This window comes from Dermacentor andersoni, chromosome 11 (genome assembly GCF_023375885.2).
Source record: "Dermacentor andersoni chromosome 11, qqDerAnde1_hic_scaffold, whole genome shotgun sequence".
Taxonomy (NCBI): domain Eukaryota; kingdom Metazoa; phylum Arthropoda; class Arachnida; order Ixodida; family Ixodidae; genus Dermacentor; species Dermacentor andersoni.
Genome location: NC_092824.1, coordinates 39,942,915 through 39,970,464, shown reverse-complemented (window position 1 = coordinate 39,970,464; position 27,550 = coordinate 39,942,915). Strand labels below are relative to the sequence as shown.

General features: G+C 44.2%; 1 protein-coding gene across 1 annotated transcript; it reads right to left on the bottom strand.

The window, feature by feature from the left end:
• Window positions 1-16,955: 16,955 nt before the first annotated feature.
• On the bottom strand, window positions 16,956-17,786 carry LOC129381612 (piggyBac transposable element-derived protein 4-like). The gene has a single exon (XM_055064622.1). The coding sequence runs from the start codon at window positions 17,784-17,786 to the stop codon at window positions 16,956-16,958; it is 831 nt and encodes a 276-aa protein (XP_054920597.1).
• Between the last annotated feature and the right edge of the window lie 9,764 nt (window positions 17,787-27,550).

Here is a 27,550-nt window from a genome sequence, read left to right as displayed (position 1 = left end):
GTAGAATCGGCGATGGGTAAAGTCAAAACAAAATACACTATACTGATGGGCGACTTCAATGCCAGGGTAGGCAAGAAGCAGGCTGGAGACAAGTCAGTGGGGGAATATGGCATAGGCTCTAGGAATAGCAGAGGAGAATTATTAGTAGAGTTTGCAGAACAGAATAATATGCGTATAATGAATACCTTTTTCCGCAAGCGGGTTAGCCGAAAGTGGACGTGGAGGAGCCCGAATGGTGAGACTAGAAATGAAATCGACTTCATACTCTGCGCGAACCCTGGCATCATTCAAGATGTAGACGTGCTCGGCAAGGTACGCTGCAGTGACCACAGGATGGTAAGAACTCGAATTAGCCTAGACTTGAGGAGGGAACGAAAGAAACTGGTACACAAGAAGACAATCAATGAGTTAGCGGTAAGAGGGAAACTAGAGGAATTCCGGATCAAACTACAGAACAGGTATTCGGCTTTAACTCAGGAAGAGGACCTTAGTGTTGAAGCAATGAACGACAATCTCATGGGCATCATTAAGGAATGCGCAATAGAAGTCGGTGGTAACGCCGTTAGACAGGAAACCAGTAAGCTATCGCAGGAGACGAAAGATCTGATCAAGAAACGCCAATGTATGAAAGCCTCTAATCCTACAGCTAGAATAGAACTGGCAGAACTTTCTAAGTTAATCAACAAGCGTAAGACAGCGGACATCAGGAACTATAATATGGATAGAATTGAACAGGCTCTCAGGAACGGAGGAAGCCTAAAAACAGTGAAGAAGAAACTAGGAATAGGCAAGAATCAGATGTGTGCGTTAAGAGACAAAGCCGGCAATATCGTTACTAATATGGACGAGATAGTTCAAGTGGCTGAGGAGTTCTATAGAGATTTATACAGTACCAGTGGCACCAACGACGATAGTGGAAGAGAGAATAGCCTAGAGGAATTCGAAATCCCACAGGTAACGCCAGAAGAAGTAAAGAAAGCCTTAGGAGCTATGCAAAGGGGGAAGGCAGCTGGGGAGGATCAGGTAACAGCAGATTTGTTGAAGGATGGTGGTCAGATTGTTCTAGAGAAACTGGCCACCCTGTATACGCAATGCCTCATAACCTCGAGCGTACCGGAATCTTGGAAGAACGCTAACATAATCCTAATCCATAAGAAAGGGGACGCCAAAGACTTGAAAAATTATAGACCGATCAGCTTACTGTCCGTTGCCTACAAAGTATTTACTAAGGTAATCGCAAATAGAATCAGGAACACCTTAGACTTCTGTCAACCAAAGGACCAGGCAGGATTCCGTAAAGGCTACTCAACAATAGACCATATTCACACTATCAATCAAGTGATAGAGAAATGTGCAGAAATGTACAGGAGGTATTCAGAGACCTGGATTGGGAAGAATTGGGGATAAGAGTAAATGGAGAATACCTTAGTAACTTGCGCTTCGCTGATGATATTGCTTTGCTTAGTAACTCAGGGGACCAACTGCAATGCATGCTCACTGATCTGGAGAGGCAGAGCAGAAGGGTGGGACTAAAAATGAATCTGAAGAAAACTAAAGTAATGTTTAACAGTCTTGGAAGGGAACAGCAGTTTACGATAGGTAGCGAGGCACTGGAAGTGGTAAGAGAATACATCTACTTAGGACAGTTAGTGACTGCTGATCCAGATCATGAGAGTGAAATAATCAGAAGAATAAGAATGGGCTGGGGTGCGTTTGGCAGGCATTCGCAGATCATGAACAGCAGGTTGCCATTATCCCTCAAGAGAAAAGTGTATAACAGCTGTGTCTTACCAGTACTCACGTACGGGGCAGAAACCTGGAGGCTTACGAAAAGGGTTCTACTTAAATTGAGGACGACGCAACGAGCTATGGAAAGAAGAATGATAGGTGTAACGTTAAGGGATAAGAAAAGAGCAGATTGGGTGAGGGAACAAACGCGCGTTAATGACATCTTAGTTGAAACCCTTATATATAGCTTTCATTGATTACGAGAAAGCGTTTGATTCAGTCGAAACCTCAGCAGTCATGGAGGCATTACGGAATCAGGGTGTAGATGAGCCATATGTAAAAATACTGGAAGATATCTATAGCGGCTCCACAGCCACCGTAGTCCTCCACAAAGAAAGCAACAAAATCCCTATAAAGAAAGGCGTCAGACAGGGAGATACGATATCTCCAATGCTATTCACAGCATGTTTACAGGAGGTATTCAGAGGCCTGGAGTGGGAAGAATTGGGGATAAATGTTGATGGAGAATACCTTAGCAACTTGCGATTCGCTGATGATATTGCCTTGCTTAGTAACTCAGGAGACCAATTGCAATGCATGCTCACAGACCTGGAGAGGCAAAGCAGAAGGGTGGGTCTGAAAAATAATCTGCAGAAAACTAAAGTACTGTTTAACAGTCTCGGAAGAGAACAGCAGTTTACGATAGGTAGCGAAACACTGGAAGTGGTAAGTGAATACATCTACTTAGGGCAGGTAGTGAGCACGGATCCGGATCATGAGACTGAAATAACCAGAAGAATAAGAATGGGTTGGGGTGCGTTTGGCAGGCATTCTCAAATCATGAACAGTAGGTTGCCACTATCCCTCAAAAGGAAAGTGTACAACAGCTGTGTGTTACCAGTACTCACATATGGGGCAGAAACCTGGAGGCTTACGAAAAGGGTTCTGCTGAAATTGGGAACGACGCAACGAGCTATGGAAAGAAGAATGATGGGTGTAACGTTAAGGGATAAGAAAAGAGCAGATTTGGTGAGGCAACAAACGCGGGTAAACGACATCTTAGTTGAAATCAAGAAAAAGAAATGGGCATGGGCCGGACATGTAATGAGGAGGGAAGATAACCGATGGTCACTAAGAGCTACGGACTGGATTCCAAGAGAAGGGAAGCGTAGCAGGGGGCGGCAGAAAGTTAGGTGGGCAGATGACATTAAGACGTTTGCAGGGACAACATGGCCACAATTAGTACATGACCGGGGTAGTTGGAGAAGTATGGGAGAGGCCTTTGCCCTGCAGTGGGCGTAACTAGGCTGATGATGATGATGATGAGTGCAATAGTTGTTTGCAGTTATCCAGATGATAGTAAAAAAGCCAACTGGTTGTACCAGAAAACAAAATATTGCTACCTATGTAAAAAACATGGTTTTAGATAATTGATTTTAGGCTAGGAAAACAGCTGAAAACCAAACATTTTTTGCCGCAACCACCGTCCAAGTTAGTTCTTAAGTAGCCACCAGCTTGATATTCATTGTCGAGATCAGTTTGTCGCCTTTCAGTCTGTCGTCTTGCTTGCCTTGCTTCTTTTGCGAGCTGTCGTGCAAATACGTCGGCAACGTATCATCGATTGTGGTTAACATCTTTCAGCTAATTGACTGTGTTGCAGCCACTATTCAATACTAATGAATTAAAAGAATCGGTTGGTGCAGGACAGAGGTAATTGGAGATCGCAGGGAGAGGCCTTTGTCCTGCAGTGGACATAAAACAGGCTGATGATGATGATGAATTAGGAATGTTGGCACATAAGATACCACCATGATTGAAGGAAATAGCAGCATCCAATGACGCAATCCATTACAGTACAGCCGCAATCATTACATTAAGGCAGCTTTACTTGCGGACAACTTTCCGTGGCCATGAAGGGAAAGCTACCGGCACGTGTCTGCTGCACAGGTATCAGCGCACTACATAGGCCAGCAGCTTTTAACAGTGCTTTTCCTTGCTCGGAGCAGACGCTGAATTGACGCATATCCCGCGTGTGACAGTTGCGCGTTTGCTCAGACATGAAAGGGAAAAGCCGCAAAATACGCAAATTTTACACTCAGTCGTGTATTCTCTCTTATGAGACTCTTGCTAATAAGGCGTTTATATTTTCCCTTTCCCAGCCTAAATCAGCATGGATTACAACGCAGGACTCTTTACAGGAGCACTCTCACTTGTGCGCACTTTGTCACCATTGATTCCGCCTCATAGCCACTAATGTTGTTCGAAAAAAGCGTTCGAAAAGACACGCTCCGAAGCACAAACGCGCAAAAAGCTGCACAGGTATGCTATAGTTACCATACAATTTCTTACATATAGCTGATTGAAAACAACGTTTTTGGTTTTCGTACCGCAAGATTTTTGTCAGAAAACTTGACGGTAAGCATGCAGCGCATTCGATAATAGGGCGTGTTCACTCACTACTTGCTTTGGACAAAACTGTCTCTCAGCAAGAAATAAAACTCTCTAAGTAATACGCTAATCTGGAAAATTTGCATGCAAATATGCACTTCCCTAAATTCAAAGGAAAAGAAGTGATTTCTTTAAAACGTTGCGCTAGTCTGTGCCCTAATGCAAGACGTCATTTCAATCAATCAATCATTTTATTTTCTTAAAGAAGGAGGAGTACAGGACTAAAAGCTTGGACAGCTTGACGAGGTCCCGACCCCTTGTAAGTTGGCATAACAGCAAGATGACAGCCAGTCATACACATGAAATGAAAAAGAAGCATCACAATGTAACGGGTAATACAGAGTGAAACAAGACGGCAAGAAATAATCAACACTCATAAATAACAGTGGGGAACAAAATTAGGAGAATAAGAAGGCATGGTCTAGTCTTGCAAATAAATAAGTTGACAAAAACGTTTAATGCGAGAGTTTCGGTTTCTGGAGGGATCAAACTTTTGTCGGTCTAATAGGTTTAAAAGCGAAGGTAATGTATGAGATAAAGATTGCTCATCATAGGAGGTTCTTGGGGTTGGTACGAACCACATTTCTTTATGTCGGGTCTGTCGAATATTTGTATTTTCTCGAAGTTTTGCCAGATGAATTGTATCATGAATGCCAAATTTTACGAAATTTTTGTAGCACAACATCAACCTATAACTGTAAAAACAAAATACAGGAAGAATTTCATATTTAGAAAAAAGTAGTTCTGTGGAGTGCGTATAATGGACATCAGCTATGTAACGCACAACTCTTTTTTGTAGTAAATGTAGTTTGTGCAAGTTTGTTACACCAGTTGTACCCCACACCATGACGCAGTACTGCACCACAGATACCACCAGAGCATTGTATAGCATTATTTTTACCTTGGTCGGGAGTAAGCGACGCAGACGAGCTATAATGCCAATGGCAGATGACAATTTAGATTGGAGATGATCAACATGCTCATTCCAGGTAAGATGCCTTGTAAAACGCAGCCCAAGGATATTAATGGTATCCACTATCTCTAACTGCTCACTTCCCAGACACAAATTCATATTAGTTGTCAACAACTTTCCTCTAGGCGCGTACAAGATAACTTTTGTTTTCTTAGGGTTGATTTTTAAGCAGTTTCTCACGGATAACCGTTCTAAGTCAGACAGCGTCTTATTGGCCTTTATTTCTATATCCGTTTCCACGTTGCCTGTAATAAAAACAGTTGTGTCATCGGCATACGAAACGAATGTAGCGTTATCTGTACAGCGTACAATGTCGTTTATATAAATCAAAAATAAAAGTGGGCCCAAAATGCTTCCTTGCGGCACACCAGTGATAACTGGCTTCCTTGAAGATATTGAGTTACTGGCATCTACGAACTGTGATCTGTGGGACAGATAAGATGTCATAAGCGAGTGGGCGGTTCCACGTACACCATACATTTCTAATTTGTGAAGAAGGATGGAATGAATAATTAAATCAAAAGCCTTAGAGAATCTATGTATATGCCTAGTGCCATATGCTTCCGGCTGAATGCATCTAAAATTATTTCTTTTTGGCTCAAGAGGGCTGTTTCCGTAGAGCGGTGCTTTCTAAAACCATGTTGAAAGTCTGCAATCAAATGGTGACGGTTAAAGAATGAGAGTAATCGCGCGTGCATTATTTTTTCAGTGCCCTTAGAAAATACTGGAATTATTGATATAGGCCGATAATTATTTCATGCTGTTTTATCACCGCGCTTGAAGACGGGAACAACGCGGGTAATTTGCATTCTCTTAGGAAAGGCACCTGTTGATAATATTAAGTTATAAACATGGGCTAGAATAGGGCTTATAATATCGAGCACATACTTTATAGGGCGAATCTGGATACCGTCGGCGTCTAGTGACTTGCTGTTGCTTGTAGCTCTAATAGACGAAGAAACTTCAGGAGAAGTAGTTGGAGCAAGGAAAAGCGATGCTCCATTACTGTTTAGTGGTAGAAACTGAGCGTAGTTAGTTAGGCTATGTTCTAGGTCCCGTTGCGGTGCTAGAGTAAAGACTTCATTAAATGCATTTGGTACTGCATCTCCAGAAATTTGTTGCCCATCATGTTCCAATATATCAGGAGTGGCTGAGTAAGAGTTAGGCTGTAACAAGGCATTCAATTTGCGCCAAAGTACATCACTTCGTTGGTTAGCAGGGTCACTAAATATTCCTAAAAAATAAGCATCTTTGGCAGTTCTAAGTTTATTTGTTAAACTGTTTCTGTATTTCTTAAACACCTTAAGCAAGACTTCATCCCTAGATTTCACAAATTTGGCATATAAAACATGTTTTTGTTTAATCATGTCAAGAAGCTCAGGGGTCAGCCAAGGTTTCCGCGCTTTAGGTGGCCTCGTAATTTTTTGCATGGAAAATGCGTATCATACAACGGTTTAAAAATATTAATAAAAGCGGAATATGCAGAGTCGCTCTCTTGTGCCCAATAAACGCTGTCCCAAGTTTGCTGAGCAATGGCATGGCGAAAAGCCTCCAGATTTGATGGCGTAATTGACTCAATATAAACTGGTTCCATAGTTTTTTCAGTCACACGATTGATTTTACTCACTAGCAGAATAATGCCTAGATGGTCACTGATATCAGTGTACAGAACGTCGGCCTCTAATGAATGAATATTTATATTTGATATGAACACATCTAATAAGGAGGCGCTGTCAACAGTTATGCGTGTTGCTGTAGAAATTGTATTTGAAAAACCGCAAGTTGTAATTAGCGTCTGGAAATCATTTTGCAGCGCAGAAGATGACAGCGGAGAAGATAACAGTTAATGGAGAATACCTTAGTAACTTTCCATTCGCTGATGATATTGCCTTGCTTAGTAACTCAGGGGACCAACTGCAATGCATGCTCACTGACCTGGAGAGGCAAAGCCGAAGGGTGGGTCTAAAAATTATTCTGCAGAAAACTAAAGTAATGTTTAACAGTTTTGGAAGGGAACAGCAGGTTACAATAGGTAGCGAGGAACTGGAAGTGGTAAGGGAATACATCTACTTAGCACAGGTAGTGACCGCGGATCCGGATCATGAGACTGAAATAATCAGAAGAATAAGAATGGGCTGGGGTGCGTTTGGCAGGCATTCTCAGATCATCAACAGCAGGTTGCCATTATCCCTCAAGAGAAACGTTTATAAGAGCTGTGTCTTACCAGTACTCACGTACGGGGCAGAAACCTGGAGGCTTACGAAAAGGGTTCTACTTAAACTGAGGAGGACGCAACGAGCTATGGAAAGAAGAATTATTGGTATAACGTTAAGGGATAAGAAAAGAGCAGATTGGGTGAGGGAACAAACGCGAGTTAATGATATCTTAGCTGAAATCAAGAAAGAGAAATGGGCATGGGCAGGACACGTAATGAGGAGGGAAGATAACCGATGGTCATTAAGAGTTACGGAATGGATTCCAAGGGAAGGAAAGCGTAGCAGAGGGCGGCAGAAAGTTAGGTGGGCGGATGAGATTAAGAAGTTTGCAGGGACAACGTGGCCACAATTAGTGCATGACCGGGGTAGTTGGGGAAGTATGGGAGAGGCCTTTGCCCTGCAGTGGGCATTACCAGGCTGATGATATATATATATATATATATATATATATATATATATATATATATATATATATATCGGAACAAATGCCTAATTCGGAACCCGGAGCATCAAGGTGGTTCAATATGATACGAATACCAAGAAACGCTAAATCCTACAAAACAAGTGATGAAAATTGCAAAACGCCACCATAAGTACAAATATTAACGCAGCAAATCTCGGGAAAAATATATAAGAATGCGCATGATTACGAGAAAAAAGGAAATGAAACCAACGCCAATGCAAGCAACAATGTGTTGATAATTTCTTCTTAAATTCTTCAAAGTCTTTCGGAAGTGCAATATCCCGTGGTAGCTGGTTCCATTCCAACGATGTTTTTGGATGTAATGAATTCCTGCAGGATGTTGTGCGGCACTGTGGAACACCAACTTTGCATGGATGGTCTAAGCTGGATGAGACATATGTTGGCGGCGTGATTAATGTATCTTTAAGGGTGGAATACATGTGGTAAATATAAAGAAAACAGACACAGGTGTGATATTTTCCTGCGCATTGATAGAGGGGTTAGTGACAGTGTGTTTTTCATTTCTGTGACGCTGGACAAACGATCATAGTTACGGAAGTTTAAACGTGCTGCTCTGTTCTGTATGGCTTCGAGGGGGTCGCTAAGAGAGTTTGTGAAAGGGTCCCATACTGAACATGTTCTAATTTGGAGCGGAGAAGCGATTTGTACAGAAGAAGTTTAACAGGTGTCAGGGCTAAGGAAAAATTCCGTTTCAGATATCCTTGCCTGCGGTTAGCGGACGCGATGATAGAAATGATATGTGACTTCCAAGCTATGTTGGATGTTATAATGACGCCGAGGTATTTGTAAGATTTTACCGGTGTTAGCAGGGAAGAACAAGTAGTGTAGGGAGCAGGGAACGGATTGAAGCGACGCGAAAAACGCAATACTTTGCATTTAGTCTCGTTATGTGTCATTTTCCATTGCGACCACCAGTTAGATATAGTACTTAAGTCTTCCTGGAGAAATTCAGTGTCATTAGAATTTTTTTATTTCCCGGTAAACGACACAGTCATCTGCAAAAAGTCGCACTGTGGATGGTACGTTGTTAGGCAAGTCATGAATATACACCAGAAACAGCAAGGGACCGATAACAGAACCTTGTGGGACGCCTGAGGTCACAGAAACCGATGATGAGTTAATGACGTTAGCGTGCACGTACTGGAACATGTTAGACAAAAAGCATTCAATCCATTGTAGTGGTTAAGTTTACTTAGTTTGTAAAAAAGCAAGCTGTTAGAGACTTTGTAAAATTCTTTGGAAAAATCTAATAGATACAGTCAACCTCACTGCCACGATCAAGTATGAAGTTAATATCATTTGTAAAATTTATTAGCTGTGTTTCACAAGAAAAGCGCATTCTAAAATCATGCTGTGCACGAGTGAAAAAGGATGATGATTCAAGAAAGTTTTCTAGGGATGGACAACATGACATGTTCCATTATCTTGCAAGGAAAGCTGCTTAGTGATACTGGCCGATAGTTGAGTGATAGGTACTTGTCACCTGATTTATCGAATGCAACAACCTTAGCCTATTTCCAGTCGTTTAGGAGGTCACATGTTTGAAGGGATTGCTCAAATATTTTCGATAGTATGATGGAAGAATATACTTTGGTGTTTTTCAGGATTTTAGTGCTGGTATCATCGGGACCACATGAAGAGGATAACATTAAATGATCTACCATACTTATAACGCCTTCAAAGTCAAAACGAATGGGATCCATTAGAAATATGATATTGGGAGTAAAGTATGGTAGTGATGTGCTAAAAGGGACGGAAAATGCATTAGCAAAAGTCTCATTAAGTACATTGGCACTGTCACTGTCAGGGATGGGATTTGATTGAGAATCCAGGAGAGAGATTGATGGCTGATGAGGCCCATTAACAACGTTCCAGAATTTTTTAGTAGCAGTTAAAAAATGATGGCAGTGTGACATTAAAGAAATGTTGTTTAGCTTCTTTTAAAGACTTTTTATAAGTGCTAACAGCGGCTCTTATAGCGTAACCCTTATACGTTACGGTAACCTAACCTAACCTAACCTAACCTAAATTAACAAACACGAAACCAGCGCGCAGGGAAGCATTCACGCATCACACTCGATGACCCTGGACACTCGCGGTCAGAACGCTGGCGTGAGGATAATCACAGCAGCAGCGAGCGAAGCGACCATTGTGGTGTGTATCGCTTCTACGCAAGCGGAGCGGCGAGAAAGCGCATGCAAAGCTACAAGACATCGGTCCACCTAGACTTGACCCCCGAAACTGATCGCGTTCTAGACAAAGCACGCGTGACTGCGCAATGCTTCGCTATAGGCAGTTGCTGCATAAATATTAAGCCCCGCTACCTCCCCTCCATATGGTTCCTTGTGCGCGACGCAAGATGGCGCGCTTCCTCCTTGCTATCCATCTTTGCGTACGCGCGAATGAGCCGCGATCGTAGGCTCAGCCTCGCACGCTTTCACTCGCATATGCACTATACGACGCGGCGACGGTGATATCGCCCTTGGAGGTAATACGGAACATCACGGCAACGCCTACGGAGACAACGACAGAGACAGCAAAAATACCCCTGGAGTCTCTATATAATTGCTACTAGAGTAGCAAGTGAAAGAGCCTGTAAATACTTCTGTCAGCTATATTCATAGTTAACACACATAGCCCTATATATTGCTGAAACGGAGTGAACCATCCGGACGCGAACAATTATTTGAATTTGCATTTATTTCTTCCAATTAAATAAAATCTCAAGCTGATGCATGGAACAAAAGGCAATGGTCCCGCAGCAAGCCCAGTAGCAGCAGTACACATAAAGGTGCGTATTTGCCACAAACAAATTTAATTTTAGCTAGTTTTGGTACTTTAGGTAATAGACGAGGTTATCCCTGTCGAGGTTGTACGCAACAAAGTACTATCAACATGCAATAGTTGCAATATGCGCAATTAAAAAAGGAAGCAGATGTGTGCGACCTTATACCCAATATCCGACCTTAAAACCAATATCCAGCGACGCCGTATATTTCGTACAGCAGCAATAAAACTTTCAGTGTCTTGTAATTCTTGTATTGTCAAGGTTATATGCAACAAAGTACTATCAACATGCAATAGTTGCAACATGCACAATAAAGAAAAGGAAGCAGATGTGTGCGACCTTATACCCAATATCCGACCTTAAACCCAATATCCAGCGACGCCGTATATTTCGTACAGCAGCAATAAAGCTTTCAGTGTCTTGTAATTAGGTCGCATACCTTTAAAAGTTGCATATATATATATATATATATATATATATATATATATATATATATATATATATATATATATATATATATATATATATATATATGTGTGTGTGTGTGTGTGTGTGTGTGTGTGTGTGTGCGACTGTTCCATTTAAAAATGCACCCCCAGGTAAAGTTTTGGAGCGCTTCTTGTTGAGAATGAGAATTTTTAAGAAGCCAGTAATTCATCAACACACGTTTCCTAGCCATAGCATTTACCATGGTTAAGAGTCTTAGATGAGCTAATTCGTTGCTGGCTTGATTATTCACTATGATGCCATTGCTCCCTCCATGTCCCCCTCCCCCCTTACTTTCGGCTAGATTTTATACCGGTTGAGTTCGCAGTTCTCCCCGGGGCAAAGGTATGAATTCTTCGTTCGCAAAACAAATTCATAAACTTCTGGCTCGCTTGCATACGTAGTTTAATATAGACGTCATAATTAGTCTCCTGTCTTTGAAGTTTACCTACAGATTGCCCATGACGCGCATTTTATTTTCGCGCACTATAAAGAATTAGCGAAATGACCTGTTTAGTACAACGAACACATCGCTGAAACTAAGGCGAAACGCGTTATGATGCCTGAAAATAGGGAAACAAAAACGATGGCTTAATAATTATTTGCGACGGCTCTAAGACGAGGAGGAAGGGGAAAATTTTGTCACATATTGCAGCTGTCCCACAGAGTTTCCATAGCGTGTCACGAATTTTCACTAAATTTTGCCTTGGTAATTTTTATAGTTCCGCCATGACAGCGGGCTCAATTGTTTGCGGCTCGTTAGACACGCTAATAATCCGAGTCACATTGATGACGCTGCCGGGCTGGAGTTCGGCGTAGCGTTCTCCTACTGAGACGACATGTGCACCATGAAATAGCAGGTCACAATGCTATATAAAAGGCCTGGTAAAAATGAAAAAGGCAGGGAAAGTTCGGTGGGGGCTTGGAGGCATGTGAGGAGGTAGCGCGATAGTGTCCGTCGATCGGAAACCTACGCTCATAAACACTTACTTTCGAATCGCAGTCGGTCAGTCGGTCGGGCTGTTTGGTTTGTTGGCTTGTTCTTTTGGTTTGATTTGCTGACGCCTAATGTGGCTGAAGTTGGCAAAGAGTACTTCACATTAAAAGAATCGCGTTTAATATCGCAGGCTAACCATTTACGAAAAAGGTGCCTTACTACATTCAGAATGTTCTTATTACATTGTAACAAGCATAATCGACCGGAAAGGTTGCATACTGACGAGCGCCTGTTAAAAAATTTAAGTAAAAGGTAATAACAGTTCAGAAAAATATGTGACCTGGGGTGCTAGGCAGCTTGCGCCGAGTTTTCGTTCGCACGGGCTTCACCCGAGTTTACTCGACAGCAGTCAGTGAACGGAGATATCGTGGAACCTTCAAAAACAGCAGGCAAAAGAAAACTAAAATGTCGAGAAAAAGCGGCGCAGGACAATGTGAGCGCACCCTGCCGAACAACTGCTTCTGCGTTTCAAGAAAAAAAGGCTGAGCAACAAAACGCGCCAGCGCCGCCTATTGTTATCAACGCATTATAGCAATTTCTCAATACTCTGACTGTCCCACTCTCTATTTGCACACTTGCCGTGAGCCGCTTGACACGCGTTTCTGGGGCGTGTCGACGGTGTGCCTCGCCTTTCGGGCATTATCTTTCTAACCGTCGTCAAATGCGAACAGGGCACCCCATGCGGCGCATTCTTGCACGTATACACTTTCCCTAATTAGAATGCCTTAATATTACCGCGTAAAATAACAAACACTTCATTTCTTAGGGCACCTGTTTTTCGTTTTAAATGCTATAGACTTCTGATGACAAACGGAGATAGAGCGACTTATTAAATTTTGCAATTTTTTCCGCGAGTGGTGATTGTAAGACGAAAGCTTACGAGCGGGTACTTTCTAGAGGGTTACACGCACGAAGGAGTCCATATGGTGAACAGTCGCCAGGGGCGTATCAGTGTTATTCTGGATAAAGTCAGTCATGACAATAATCTGATCATTTTCAGTTTATAGCGGAATTCACCGCATTCTCTTCACTGAGGCTTATATGGCCGCCGCTTTACCAACTGAAAACGACATCCATAGACACAGGAACAACAGCTGGCGCCGCAAAATGGCGGTGCGGTATTCTAGGGTGCGTAGTGGCGCAGCAAAGTGAAAACGTAAAAGGTTATCTGTGTGCGCAAACATTCATGCATTACGAATAACAGCGTGCGGCCAAGCGACGCAATTCATCGCATTAATCGCTTGTCATCGCTTGTCCCGTGAAATTGCCCCTGTGCGCATGTGCACAGTATTTCAGTGTGGTGTACACTCGAAGGTGCCTGCCGATTATCTTTGCTGGAGCTAACAGCGATAACAGATGGGTATCGTAACGACATCGGAGCAATCGCATTTTGGCGGCTGACGGCTCTTGTGTGCAGTTATGAAATGAGAGTTCGAACGTAGGGGTATTGCGACTGTTTAGTGCAGAGTGATCTGATGAATAAACGTCATCGCACAGGGTCAAGAGAAGTGAGCGATTCTCGACGCTAACCGTGTTTGCGACACTGCGGCTTCGATACGTCACCGATGACGGATCAACAATCTCAAATGACAGCTGCGACACGTTGTCGTGAGAGAACACTCTTCACTCATTAATCTTCAATAACCTATACCGCGTAGAGTAAATACGTTCAGTTGGTGTGGCAGTCACATCTGAGAAAGATTAATCACTTTCTTTTAAAGATTTCTTCAATAACATTCTTTAGCCTCAGCTCTGTATATATAAACCTCCTGAATATTCGAACGTCTCCATAGGCAGTGCTAACGCCCATACCGAAGCGAGAAGACGACTAGGATGAAGCACGGTATGTGATGCTTTATGCCATACTATTTCCACATTGAGAGCTTAGTGTCCTCAACTGCGTAGGATTTTCTAGAACGACAAACCAGCAACGCGATGATAAGAATATGTACGAGTCAAGGCAAATATTTATTCCGCTGCTTTAGGTAATCAGCGAAAACAAGGAAAACTGTCGCTGCAACAACTAATTTGCTTGTAGCCACGGCTCCGTCAATTCTTTGGACTTTTTACGCGTATATTGTTCCGCACAAACAGGCACGAATGCCCATCTGGTCCCGGTGTTGCCGCAATACAATGCCCGAAATGTAAGCCGCTGTTTTCTTGAATAGTGTGAATCATGTGACACCGCTCCACAAATATTTCGCATTGGAATAGTTTGCTTCTCACGAATCAGTGCCCCAAATTCGATTCCTAGGTCTTACGGCCAAATAATTCGGACAGATTATTATGCCCAAATAGTTTTTGTATGTGACATATTTCTGGCGGAATGGGTACGGGCATGCCAAGCCGAATTTTCTAAATTTTATTCCCTGCCTTAGACAAACATTCGTAGAAGTGGATCTCAAAAATAATTACTGATAAAATAAAGGTTTGCGAGTACAGTGCACTTAACTTCCAATAATATGGTCCTTTTGCGCTGCTCACTTTCAGAAGATTGAACATGACTCTGAGCAGAATACCTTGCAACAAATAAAGAGAAGATTCCACGAATCACGCTTTATTCAAACAGTTCCTGATATGTGTTGGTTAAATTTCTGCACAGCACATGTTCCCAAATTTTGGTCATGCCAAAGATGGCTAGCGCCGCAAACGAAAGCAGGTTAAATAGGTGACATCGTGAGCTGCGCTTTTATTTCTATTGAATTGAAAAATTTCAGCGGGGCTCACAGCACAATCCATTCCCGGAAATTTGTAACTTGATGACACGAACAATAAGTATTTCAGAAATCATAGTTTTGATTAGGTAATTAGCTTAACTTTATTGATTTAAAAACTGTTCAGCGAAAGGCACATGTGCGATTCGCTGGCTGGAACTAATGAGTTGTCAAGGTGCACTGACTTGAAAAAAATTTTGCAACTACGAGCAGCACCATTTTCGACTGAAGCGACACAAAACATGCCGTAACAAAGTGAATATAAGAGTACTTGTGGATTGGTTTGTCACCGTCAAGCTTAGGCTGAATTCACACAACGGACATCCCCCCAAGCCTGTCACTGTCACAATGCCAGTTTCAGTCAGACCAAAGCGTGTCCTCAACGCTTTATCTTTTTAAACGGATGCTCATTACATCGTCAGATTAAGAGGAAGCTTCAGCTTGGGCGTTACTCCGATGCCACCTATTCAGATAGATGCCAAATTCTCAAACTGCTTTCTGAGATATTGCCAAAACTAATTTTAATAAAATTTGTTGCACTTGAGATAGAAGGTAAATTAGAGTTACTGTTCAAAGTGAAATTTTGACTAGGGCTTCGAATACTTTACAAAAATTGCTGAAGATGAGTAGCTTTGAAAAAAATTCCAATTCAATTACAATCCCGTAATCTCCACCAAATCCGATATTGATGTTGTGTGTGTTGCGACAAACTTTTAAAATGGGTAAATTGGCTATCTTTATTCCTCCCTATGTTTGTATCTAACCATTTCACTGCCTAGGTGGATCGCTTGGTAGTCCATGGTCGAATGCGTAGTGCATTGCGCTGCACTGTTCAGGGAACAGAGCTCCAACCCAATAATCGGGCCAACTTTAGTCACTGAGTATGTGGCAGTGTGTACATACGTGACGCTCTACAACGAACGTCTTTCGCGTCGACATGGGTAATGGGTGTATGTACCACTGTTCGAAGAACTCTTTCGCGCCGCGTTGAAGTACATAGTATGTGCCACTTGATCGGTGTTGGTCTTTTATGAACCTTTTTGATGCCAACATGAGTCACATGGTTGGTGTCAGATAGTGTGTGCCGCTCCATAATGAACAAATTCCACGCCGTCTTGGGTAACTAGATTTGTGCCGCTGGGAACGTGCTGCTTTTCAAATAAGGAAAATATTCCTTAAATTTCAGCAAAGCTTAGCCTAATCGAACTGGCCACGAAGGTACCTCAGGGAAAGCAGCCCGACGCATTGGCAGTCTGCTCCACAAATACACTGGATACGCGCCACTTTTCAATCAGCGCCTTTCAAGCCAACGCTTTTGCCAGCTGCGCAATGAATACACTAGGTATTTGCCGCTCTGCAATAAAGCTGTCGACAAATTGGGACACTGAGTGCGCAGCAAGCGAGGGAACAATTCTAAGCATTGGGAGGCACTGGTACGCGACGTTTGTCGTCTCCGAGACCATACGCAGGCTTCTGACAGTGCCACTAGATGGCGCAGCGTGTCCAGAAAGAAGCGTGGGAGAGCAGCTTGGGTGCCGCCTGACACGTTTCTCAGCGATCGCACGCAAATGCCCAACCCGTATTTTTTTAGAACCCACGAGAAGGGTTCGCGACGGCAACGCGAGATGACGGCGTTCTTATCGAATCGGGAAAGAGGAGTCCCGCTTGCACTACATGTCCCATACATAACTGCTTTCGACCGTGGAAATAGGTTCTGCCGCTATATTGATTCAATGGTGCATTAACCCTTAAAAGCCATTGTGCTTCTACTATGAAAAAATTGGCTAAACGTTTCAGAAACAATCTTTATTAGTCTCTCAAGCCATCTTCAAGCAAAAGAACGCATCAGCTTGTATGCGGTGGGAAACAAAGCTATGGGAATATTCTTCCCTGATGACTATGAGGGCTGTCCTACTTATGGTGAAACTTCATGAAGCAGGGAACAACGCAGAGGTGAACCTTGCACGTTGAACAGATGATCTTTGACCTTTTGTCGTTCTTGGCAGTGGAGCAATACCTGCAGCGCTTGTACGATGTTGCCCCTTCTGGTAAGTGGGGTGTGGCGGCAAAGCGAGTTTCATCTGGCACGCCAAGATTTTTTTGAGGCTTTTTGATGGAAGGTCATCGTGGCGCAAGGGCAGCTGATCTTTTCCTGCTTGTGTAGCCGTTGACAAGCTGCCTTGACAGCCTTATTAGGAAGTGTACGTGGTCATCGCAACCAACATTTGACAGACGGTACAGCACATAGCTGTTTACAAGAGCGCAGTCAAGAATGAAATAAAAGAGACGCATCCACCACTTTCGAGACTTTCTGCTGACCGTGTAGTACTCCCTCAGCTGGTCAAAGCGGTCTACTCCACGCATGTATTTCGTGTACTCGACTATAGCAAGAGGACACTGCAGGTCAATTTTAGTGCCATCCTTTGCTTTCTTAGAGACATTCACTGTGTGCGAGGGATTGTGGGCAGTCGTGAGTATGTTCACAAGCCTCTTGTCTTGCCACTGTAGGGCCGCCACATTCCCTTTTACACGGAAGGTGTGATCCCCTTCTTTCATCTTCTTCTTGTTCTTGAGAATCTCGGGAAGCCCTTTCCTTTGCTGTCGTACTGTGGCAACTGAATAGATACCTTCTTCGAAGAGGTTCTGGAGCAGTTCTGGCGACGAAAAGAAGTTATCGAACACCACAAGGCACTCGGTTTGTGCCACTTCCTCAGTGAACTTCTTTACCACACGAGTGCCTAAGCCGCTTCCATCACTCTCTTTTCCGGTATAAACGTCAAACTGGATCACAAAACCAGTACTGGCATCTGCGCGCACCCAGACTTTGAAGCCGCGCTTGATGGGTTTTAGAGGCATATACTGCTTGAAGGACTTCTTCCCCTTGAAACGAACCATGCTCTCGTCAATTGAGTAGCAGGAAGATGGTTGGTAGCACTCTCCAAATTTGCTCATTACTGAAGTCATAAGCAGCCGTATCTTGTGCAATGGGTCATGACCTGGCTTACCTTTTGGCACCGACGTTGTTTTGTCATTAGCATGGAGAGCCTGTAAAAGCATAAAAAATTGGGATCTTGGCATGATGCAATTGATCGCAGGTACGGTGAGGTCGCTGTCGGTACACCAGTAATCCCTTCGGTTCTCGAGCTTGTGAAAACCCTTCTTTATTATCATACCTAAAAATGCACGCATCTCTTCGATTGTTGTGTCTTTCCACCCTTTCAACTTTTCTTGTTTTGCAAACAAGTTGGTTTCACGCACAAGAATTTCCTCAGCTTCACCAAACAGTGCCCCGAAAATCTGCAGAGGTGTGCACGTCTCGGGGAGCTTTGACGACGCTGGCGGAAGTGACGAAAATTTCGGAATGTTTTTTGATGCGGAAGAGAGCGCATGCCCCAATCTTCATCATCACTTTCATGTTCTGCAACGCTATCGCTGCTCGAGTTGGCATCTGAGGAGTTGATGCAAGCTGGAATGCTGTCGTCTAGATCTTTCGATCGGGTAACAACTGCTGCTGGCTCATCAACATCGTCATCTTCTTCACTATCCGTCGAGTGGTCTACATCGTCAGGAAGTGAAAAAAACAGATCTAAAGCCTCTTCTGCAGTCAGACGTCCGGCCATCTGGAGGCAGAGAAAAGATAGGGAAACTGGCCTGAGTTTCCGTGCAAAGCCCGTAGGGAAATATGTTCCCACATGACAGGCCTGATTCACACCACATTTTTCTCACATGACAGCTTGAACAAGGCTCTAAAACACTATAATACGTTAAAGGAGACTTCAAAATATCGATTGTATATAATTTACATACTTCACTGGCAGCAGGGGACACAGCATCCGTAATTTGATCTCCTCGTGGCGATCGACGCGCGCCAGAGCACTCGGAACGAAAAAAAGGCGCCAAGTTCCAGAAAACGTGCAGTGGCACCTAGCGGGTCGCAAAAGAAACCATTCTTTTTTTTTTAACTATGTTTCTAAGACCTTACACTAGAGGGCGCCGAAATATTGTAAGCGAAGTCACATGCCTTTGGCAAGCATAAGCATTTGAATGAAGTGGGAAATATATTCCCTGCGGGCGCTTAAGGGTTAACGTCGACAGTCATCGTGAGATGGGTTCTGCCGCATTTTTTTGTCGTTTTTGTTCCTTTGTTGCGATTTTCATGACATTTTTTGTTGTTTGCTAGGAGTTGTATCAATGGATGACTTTCGGTGACTCTGCAGATGATGGCTTTTCCTGGTTTCGTCTTATGACTGAGGTGCACGACTTTTTGGAAGCCGTGTCATTGCTCTCTAACGTCTCTTATAATTTTAGGTTTGGAGATGGATATCCAGGTTGGGTGGTGGCTCCTGTCGTTGCCGCGGTTTTAACTTGATTTACTCCATTTTCCGTCCAACACGACTAGCTTTCTTATAGAGATATCTACCTTATGATGCAGCATGCCCACTCCGCAATTTACACATAAAGGTTGAGAACGTGACGTACAGTACTTAAGCGTATGTGTGTAGTAGCTCATAACTTTCAGAAGACAGGGCTATTAAAATATATCGCTTAGGGCCATGTTTCGATGTGTTAAGATTCTTAAGGTGCTTCGTGCATTTTCCGGGGCTATCTATCTATCTATCTATATATCTATCTATCTATCTATCTATCTATCTATCTATCTATCTATCTATCTATCTATCTATCTATCTATCTATCTATCTATCTATCTATCTATCTATCTATCTATCTATCTATCTATCTATCTATCTATCTATCTATCTATCTATCTATGTTTGCATTTAACTGTTTTCCCACTTAAATGAATCACTGTGTGGTCACTGGTTGAAAGGTTGGCGCATCGGGCTCCTGTGCTGAGGCAACAGGGTTCAAAACAACCATACGCCCAACCTTTGTCGCCGAATATGTCGCAACGTTATACGTCGCGCTCTTAAATGAACCTGTTTCCGGCCGACATGAGTTACTGCAGACGCGGGACTAGGTAAATACCGATCTTCAAAGAAACTCTTTGATACCAACTTAAGTACTGGGTAGGTACAAGTCTCTATTTGCTGGTCTCTAATGAGCCAGTTTGGTGCCAACATGGGTCACGGGGCATGTGCGAGAAGGTGTGTGCCGGTCTTCAATGGACCTTTTTGACCCCAACTTGGGTAACTAGGTATGTTACACTGGAAATGTGACGCACTACAATGACAAAAAGGACAACTTAATTTTATCCGATGCTCAGCGGAATCGAAACTACATCACGACGTTTCCTCAAGGACAGCAACCCGACGCATTTTCGGGCTTCAGCACAAACCCACTGTGTATGTGCCGCTCTTCAATGAACGCCTTTGCGCCGATGCTTTTGCGGGTGGCGTCATAAATACACTGAATATGTGTCACTTTTCAATGAACCTTTCTCTTACTTGGATCGCTGTGTATGTGCCACTGAGTATGCAGTAAGCGAGGGAATAATAATCAGCGTGTGCATTTACCGCCCCGCCAAGATGCTTGTCTCGGAGGCCACGTGCGCACTTCGCGGCATTGCCGCTAGATGGCGGAACATTTCCAGAAAGAAACGCGACAGAGGAGCGACGTTGCCACATGATGCGCTTCTCAGAGTACGGAGGCACTGGAGCGCCAGGCTTTTCGGAGACCACGCGTAGGTTTCGCGGTGGCGGAGCTAGATGACGCTGAGTGTTGCTGCGGAAGCACGAAGGAGGAGTCCCGCTCCCGTACACGACTCATGCATAATTCTTTTCGGTGGTCCCAATACGTTGTGTCACTGTATTGATTAAATTCTAACGACTTATGCTCGACAGTCATAGTTGAATGGGTCCTGCCGTAATTTTGTACAGTTAATATATGAAATTTCAGGCCTCATGTACTAAGCCACGGTATAATTGTAGAATCCTAACTACAGTCGCTTTTGTGTAGGGGCGTTTCTTAAAAATAATAATGACCGAGCTTCTATGGAGCACCGTTACCAATCCATCTTTATTAGGGACGTATGAAACTTGGATTTTAGCGAATATGACTCCTTGACCGCTCAAATACTCCTTGAACTGTTTAACAGGAACAGCCCGTGTCGACGCGTGAGAGAGTAAGCGCGTGCAACTCGGGCTTCTACAGGAGTACCCAACGGTTCTGTTACCCCGAGCAGGTGATAAGCGGCAGGAACTCAAGACACAGTCCCCCCAATACTGTCATTTTTGTTGAGGTGAGGACCGGCTGCCTTTCCTTGGGCTATTATCATGACTTAGCGTGAAAGCTTGGGCGTGCTGGTGATTCATTGGCGCTGTGTCCCTTCTTCTAATGCTGTCACGACTGCGGAATTCAGTTGATTTGGGTTTACTTTCCATGAGCTCGAGGCCAGGCTGAGTTGGCCTTAATATTACAGGAACACTAGCGACTGTTTTCTTCTTGTAAGATACGACACTTCAAGCCATTCGGTGAATGTCTTCGCTGTCTCCTATACATTCCTTGGTCACGTCCACATGTAGCCTCTGCTTTGCTTGCTCATCTTATTTCTGGTGTACAGTAGGAATATGCTGAACGTATGGGTGTTTGCTTGCAGTAGACAGCATTAGAGTGTCACGAAGGGAAGGCCACAGCGGAGGTCCGTCCCACTGCTTCTTAGGCCCGGTGCGCTTGGGGGCTGCTTGACGTGCTTCTCTCGCAGGACGGTGACCCCGAGACCACCCTTCATTTAGAGCAAGAACGGGATACTAAAAGAAAGTGCGCTTTTAGTTGTCAAAAAAGACTTAAAATTACAGACGGGCGTTGACAAGCTAGGCTATCATTCTTCGGCTCCATCTTCTTTCAATTCCACCCAGAAACGTTTCCTTTTAACATCGCCACCTTTACGTTATGGGGAGCAAGCGCCGAGAAAACGCAACATTAGAGTGCAAGCTGGTATGGGTTCATTCTAAAAGCCGTTTCGGTGGCAAATGTTGTCCGCCGCGCCACAAGCTCACCGAGGAACTGGAGAATCAAACCATGATTCTCGTATGAGGCACGAACGTACATAGAAAAACGGGGATTAGTAATTATCTGCAACACTTGCATTTAAAGCAGGAAAGTTGTAGTTTCGCAACGCATTGAGTTGCAAATTCTATTTTGATGGGATTTCAACCGTCTCTCATGCTGTTGTTATATGACTCTGGTAAACATATCGAACAGTGGCAGTATTGCTACGGAACAGTATTTGCAATGATGAAGAGGCCAGCAGTTAGAAGACGACGACGACGATTTGAGGCTAGCGCGGTCTGTTACCTCTTGACCAAGTGCGGCGTATTCCCTTGTAAATATACTCCTACATAGCTTTTCGTCTGCGTCTTCCTACGTAACATATCTGGTGGAGGTGGATGTTCCCTGTACCTCGTCACGGAGCTTCGCAGTGGACGGTACGTCGAGCCTTCCTTCATGGCTCCCGGCGATGAGAACTCGACTCAGCCGCCTCCGGCACCTGCTGCCACTTCGACAACCTACATCACTCTCCCCACTCCCCGTGATCCTGGCGTATTTCCGGACAAAGATGGGGAAGACGTCGAGGACTGGATCAGCCTGTACGAACACGTCAGCCGCAATAACCCGTGGGACCCTACTATTATGCTCGCCAACGTAGTCTTTTACCTCGGTGGCACACCTCGAGTTTGGTTGGGATTCGCTTAAGCAAAAGCTCCGAGACTTGTTCGGCAACCCATACGGTCACCAACCTGCCGCACAGAAGGCGTTATCCAGCCGTGTGCAGACGTCAACGGAGCGCTACGTCACGTACATTCAGGACGTCTTGGCTCTGTGCCGCAAAGTTGACGCACATATGACTGAGGCCGACAAAGGTTCCCACATCCTCAAAGGCATTGCCCATGACGCTTTCAATGTGCTCGTTTTCAACAACGTGACGACGGTGGATGCAGATATAAAAGAGTGCCGCCACCTGCAACTCGCTGAAAGCCGACGTATCGACCAGCAGTTTGCCCGTCTGCCCAACACCCCAGCGACACCTTCTAGTGCCGACGCTCCTCCTCCCAACAACACTGGCGATGTTACCAGGATCTTCCGGCGTGAGATCGAGGCCGCCTATCCGGCTGCATTCGACTTTAGCCCCTCCAACGCACCTGCAGTCACGGTTTCCCTGATCCAGGCAGTTGTCCGCCAGGAATTCGCAAACACGGGTCTTCACTCCATCTGCTCGGCCCATCGCCCTGATACCCACCCGGCTTCATCGACTCCGCCCCGTCCCGCATGTCATTACCCACCACGTTTCCGCGACCCATCTTAATGGCGCACTGCTGACGACAAGCCCATTTGTTTTCACTGCCGTCGAATCGGGCACATTTCTCGGCACTGTCGCAATAGCGAGAGTTCCCCGACCCAGTCTACTTATACTGCTAGTGCTCACCCGTTGGTACAGTTAAAGCCAATCTTCGGCATCGGTGTTGTCAGAGCCGGCCAAGGTACCTGGGTTACGCGTTTGTGCGAACACGACGGGGCTGTTGGCGGCAGATGGTTGAGGCATGGTTGGTGACCTGGTAGAAGTATTCTCGTCCCCGCCGTGCGCTGGCATTGTAAATGCCGCCAAGGAGCGTCCGCTGCGTAGATCCGTCTTGAAACATGAAAAACTCGCACTCTCCACCAAAATGTTGCGTGGAGAAAAGATGCTTGACAATATGTTCACAAGAGATATTCAACGGGCAGAAGGCTTGTCTTGTCTTGTATCCTCAAAAGTACCGCATACCCACTATAGGGGTATGGACAAGAAGCAGGTGCTTTTCCGTATGCTTAGAAGTAAAGCGAAACTAGATTTGAATAGTGGAGCGTGGGACAATAGAACTGTAATCTTGAAGTTAATGAACATATTGTTAAGAATTTTGATAAAATAAATTAACCTAGAGAAGTGAATTAAGGTAAATTATTGATAATTTTAGAAATTATCTGTGGCTGGACCCCAGTGAAGTCGCCAAAAAAGAAAGAATGGTTAGCGAGGTTAGAGATAGCCCAGGTTTGGTAAATGAGTATTGTAGCAGTTTTCTTTGTCTGAGAAAGTGGCGGCTCGAGAGAAAATAATGTTCGATGGTTTCAGGTGTACCGCAAAAAGAACATAGAGGAGAAATAGCGAGGCCAGACCTGTGTAATTAAAAATTTAGTGGAGGTATACGACATCTCAATTTTTCCAAAGGAAACTTCTAATTGCCTTGAATGACACAAATTAATGTTCCATGGGAAGTCAAGATGGTGGATTTCAGAAGACAGTGTTAGCATAGACATTGCAGAGTTTTAATATACAGCGATTTTCTGTACCTAGCCGCGGTGACGTAAGCGAACGTCGTCAAAATAGATATGATAGGGCCATTGAGGGATGCTCGTGCGAGGGAATCAGCCATTTCATTTAAGTGCAACCCACGATGTCCCGGTACCCAAAGCAAACAAACTTTCCGTAAGTACGGAGGTACAATCGAACGAAATGTTCATTGAATTCTTCAATTTAAAGATGCAGTAAGTGCTCTACATGCAGATAGTGAGTCGGTCACGATAAAAGCTAATGCCTCATTTTGGGGGAGTTTTCGTAATGATAATATTATCGCTAATAATTTTGCCTGAAGTATGGATGTGAAGTCGGAAAGCCGAAGGGAGTAAGACCATTGAAGAGATTCAGCGAAGATCCCCACTCCTACCTTCCCATTGCACACAGAAGCGTCATTAGCTATTGCATTGTCAGTGGTTAGCTGGTATAGGTTGGCAATGTAAGATATTAATGAAATTTCACCTTGGTAAAAGTTTAGCATCATTTGGGAATATGGTCCTCTAACTAAATTTTGAGGTCTGTGAAGGCACCATTTGAATGGCAAACTTGGCGTATGGACATATCCAATTTTTGTATCTGTGCTTGGACAAAAATTATCTTCGGATTGTGGAATCTGGACCACGATACTTGAAAAAACTCAGACGGTTCAGTGAAAAATGCATGTTGAGTGGGTCTTTTTAAAAAAACTCATAAATTTTTAAAGATGTCTCGACCATAAGCATGTGGAATCTGCAATCTAGGGTGGGTATATGAGCTTCCCGTTTAAGACAGCGTTGGCAACAAATCTAGGTAGGTTGAGGCATGACTGTACAAGGTATGAGAGGTTTAATTTTGTAGGCGGGGCCACTGGAAAAGCTTACGCAGCCGAATTCTAATATGGACCGAACATACATTTTAGAAATCATCAGTAAGGTATCCTTGGGTAGTCTAGAGCGATGGTGGCTGAGCCGGCGGAGCATAGCTACGGCACGCTCTGCCTTTGTTTTAATATGTTCAATGTGACTGCGCCAGGTGAGTTTGCCATCCTTAATAACGCCAAGGTACTTGACTCCGTCAACTTGAAGAGTGATATCCTGTCGGTAATGTACAGATATATGCAGTTGTGCTGTTAATGGGAATACTTATACCGCACTTTCGCTAATATTTAACGACATACATAGCCCCTCCAGCATCCTTAAGTAATTCTGCAACGACTGTTTTAGTGAATGTATATTATTTGCGGATGTAAAAAACGCGATATTGTCCGCATAAACATAAACATGTGTTTCAGGAGACAAAGGAATTGTGCTTAGCAAAATGTCAAATATTGTAGAGGAAAGAACGGAACCCTGTGGTACACCTCATGTCTGTATGTGTTTGGACGACGAAATACCATGTTGGCGTCAATAAAACTATATATCCTTTATAAATTCATAAATCCAAGCGGTTATATATTTTAAGAAATTCATAGACTGAAGCTTATCGAATAGATTACAACGTTCTACAGAGTCGTATGCTTTTGATACATCTAGCGTCACCAAAGCTGCGTACTCTCGTTTGCGGCGAGGAAGTTTAATGCGGCTGTCTAAATGTACATGGGCGCACCATATGGAATGGCCGGCACGAAATCCAATCTGACAAAGACTGAGAAGGGTATCATCCGGCATAAAATGTGATATACGGCGGTGAAGAACCCTTTCTACTAATTTGACGACATTGGAAGCAAGAGAAATCGGTCTTGTGTTTTCTAAGTCAAGTCCAGCTTATCTTTTTCTTTAATAGAGGAATCATTTGAGCTACTTTCCACTCTCTTGGCACCCATGAATTTTTGAGAGAGAAATTTATTATATTGAGCAGGTCCTGAGGTGCATAATCAAACAAAATTTTTAGTGTTCCTGTTGTAATTCCATGTGGACCGGGGGCTGAGGCCAGTAACGAACTAATACACAGTTTTAGTATAGAATACGCTATACCATTGCGTACGCTAAAAAAGAGCGGGTCGTCACTGCTCATGCGCTGAACGCTAAACGAAATAGCGGGTAGAGCGGGCGCACGCAACGCAAACGAGTTAGCGTTAAGGCACACACCGAAAGCGGAGCGTCTAAGCGGACAAGCGGATTTTCAAAGCGGGGAAGCGGCGAGCGCCCGCTTCTGTTCAGACTAGTGTTCCGGTGTATGCTCCCGCAGGGAGCAGAGTTGCGCATAGGTCCGCCGCCGTGATCCAGCTCTGCAGCGAAGCCACTCCTCGCGCGCAGGAGCCAAATGCCGCGCGGTGTTCCGCCTTTTTCTGTAGTGGTCGCGAGCTACAAGCGCCAATTGTTCGCAGGCGCTTAGCAAAGGGCACTTCTTAATACAGGCTACGCTCGAGCGAGTCATTCGTGCAGCCGGAGGGGGTGGGCTTCCAACCAACTGAAACTTTGTATGTACCTATGTAAACACGCATATAAAAACACACACATGAACGTACAAATAGGGGGTAGGACCGCCTTCGATTCCCCAAAATAAAGTATTCCCGTGGCTCGAACAGCTCCAAAGTTCGCTCGCAAACGCGCAGTACGTTGCCACAAAAAGCTGTGCAATGATTTTCAGCATGCATATGAAGTTGTCTTATCATGGTCAGAAAGCAAGAAATGTTTTAAAGAGTGTTTAGAACTTCACACACGTAAGGTGGACACTTAGCGCATTTTGGCTGCGAAACCAGCCGATTAATGACCGTCGCCAAGAGAGCTATCGTGCCTGCAGTTATGTCAGTGACCGTTAACAGAGCGCCATTTATCACTAACCATCGTTCACAACAGCTGCACGTTTTCGATACATGCGGTGCAGACACAGATTTAAGCGCATATCAAATGTTGACATGCGTACATTTTAAGCAAAGCTTACTTTTATTTACTATTACTATTTAGTAGTACTTACTATTTAGTAGTGCTTACTATTTAGTAGCAGCAAATCCGCAAGTAGAAAAAGATTCAAGATGCAAGAGCTTCTAGCTGCTCCTCTGAACGCACGATCGACGGTCCACTGATTGCAATGGCGATGGTGCTGACGGCGATGCCGTCAGTACCATCGGCGATGCGCCCGTAAAGTTGGCTTCACAGTGGCGCGGATCATTTGACGTCATTGTTCGCGCTCGGCCAATAGCGGTGCGAGCGGCGCCGGAAAAGTTATGCGCAACTCTGCTCCCTGCGGGAGCATATACAGGAACACTAGTTCAGACCAGTCGCGTTGTCTGGCTGTCCACGCCGCCGGGAAGGCGGGGCATCTCGCAATATGTTTAGCAATTTCAGGGACGTCCCGCCATCTCGCGGCACTTTGGGTTTGTACACGCTTCGGATATTTTTGTTTTTTCGTCGTGGGCTGGCGTGCTCCCGTGCGCTATCTACTTCTGCAAAATGATGAGCACAGACGAAGAAGAGTAGATCGTTGGCATTTTACTCGCCACATGTATAGT

Coding starts and splice junctions, on each gene's coding strand:
- LOC129381612 (XM_055064622.1), bottom strand. CDS start 17,786: ATGAGCAAATTTGGAGAGTGCTACCAACCATCTTCCTGCTACTCAATT.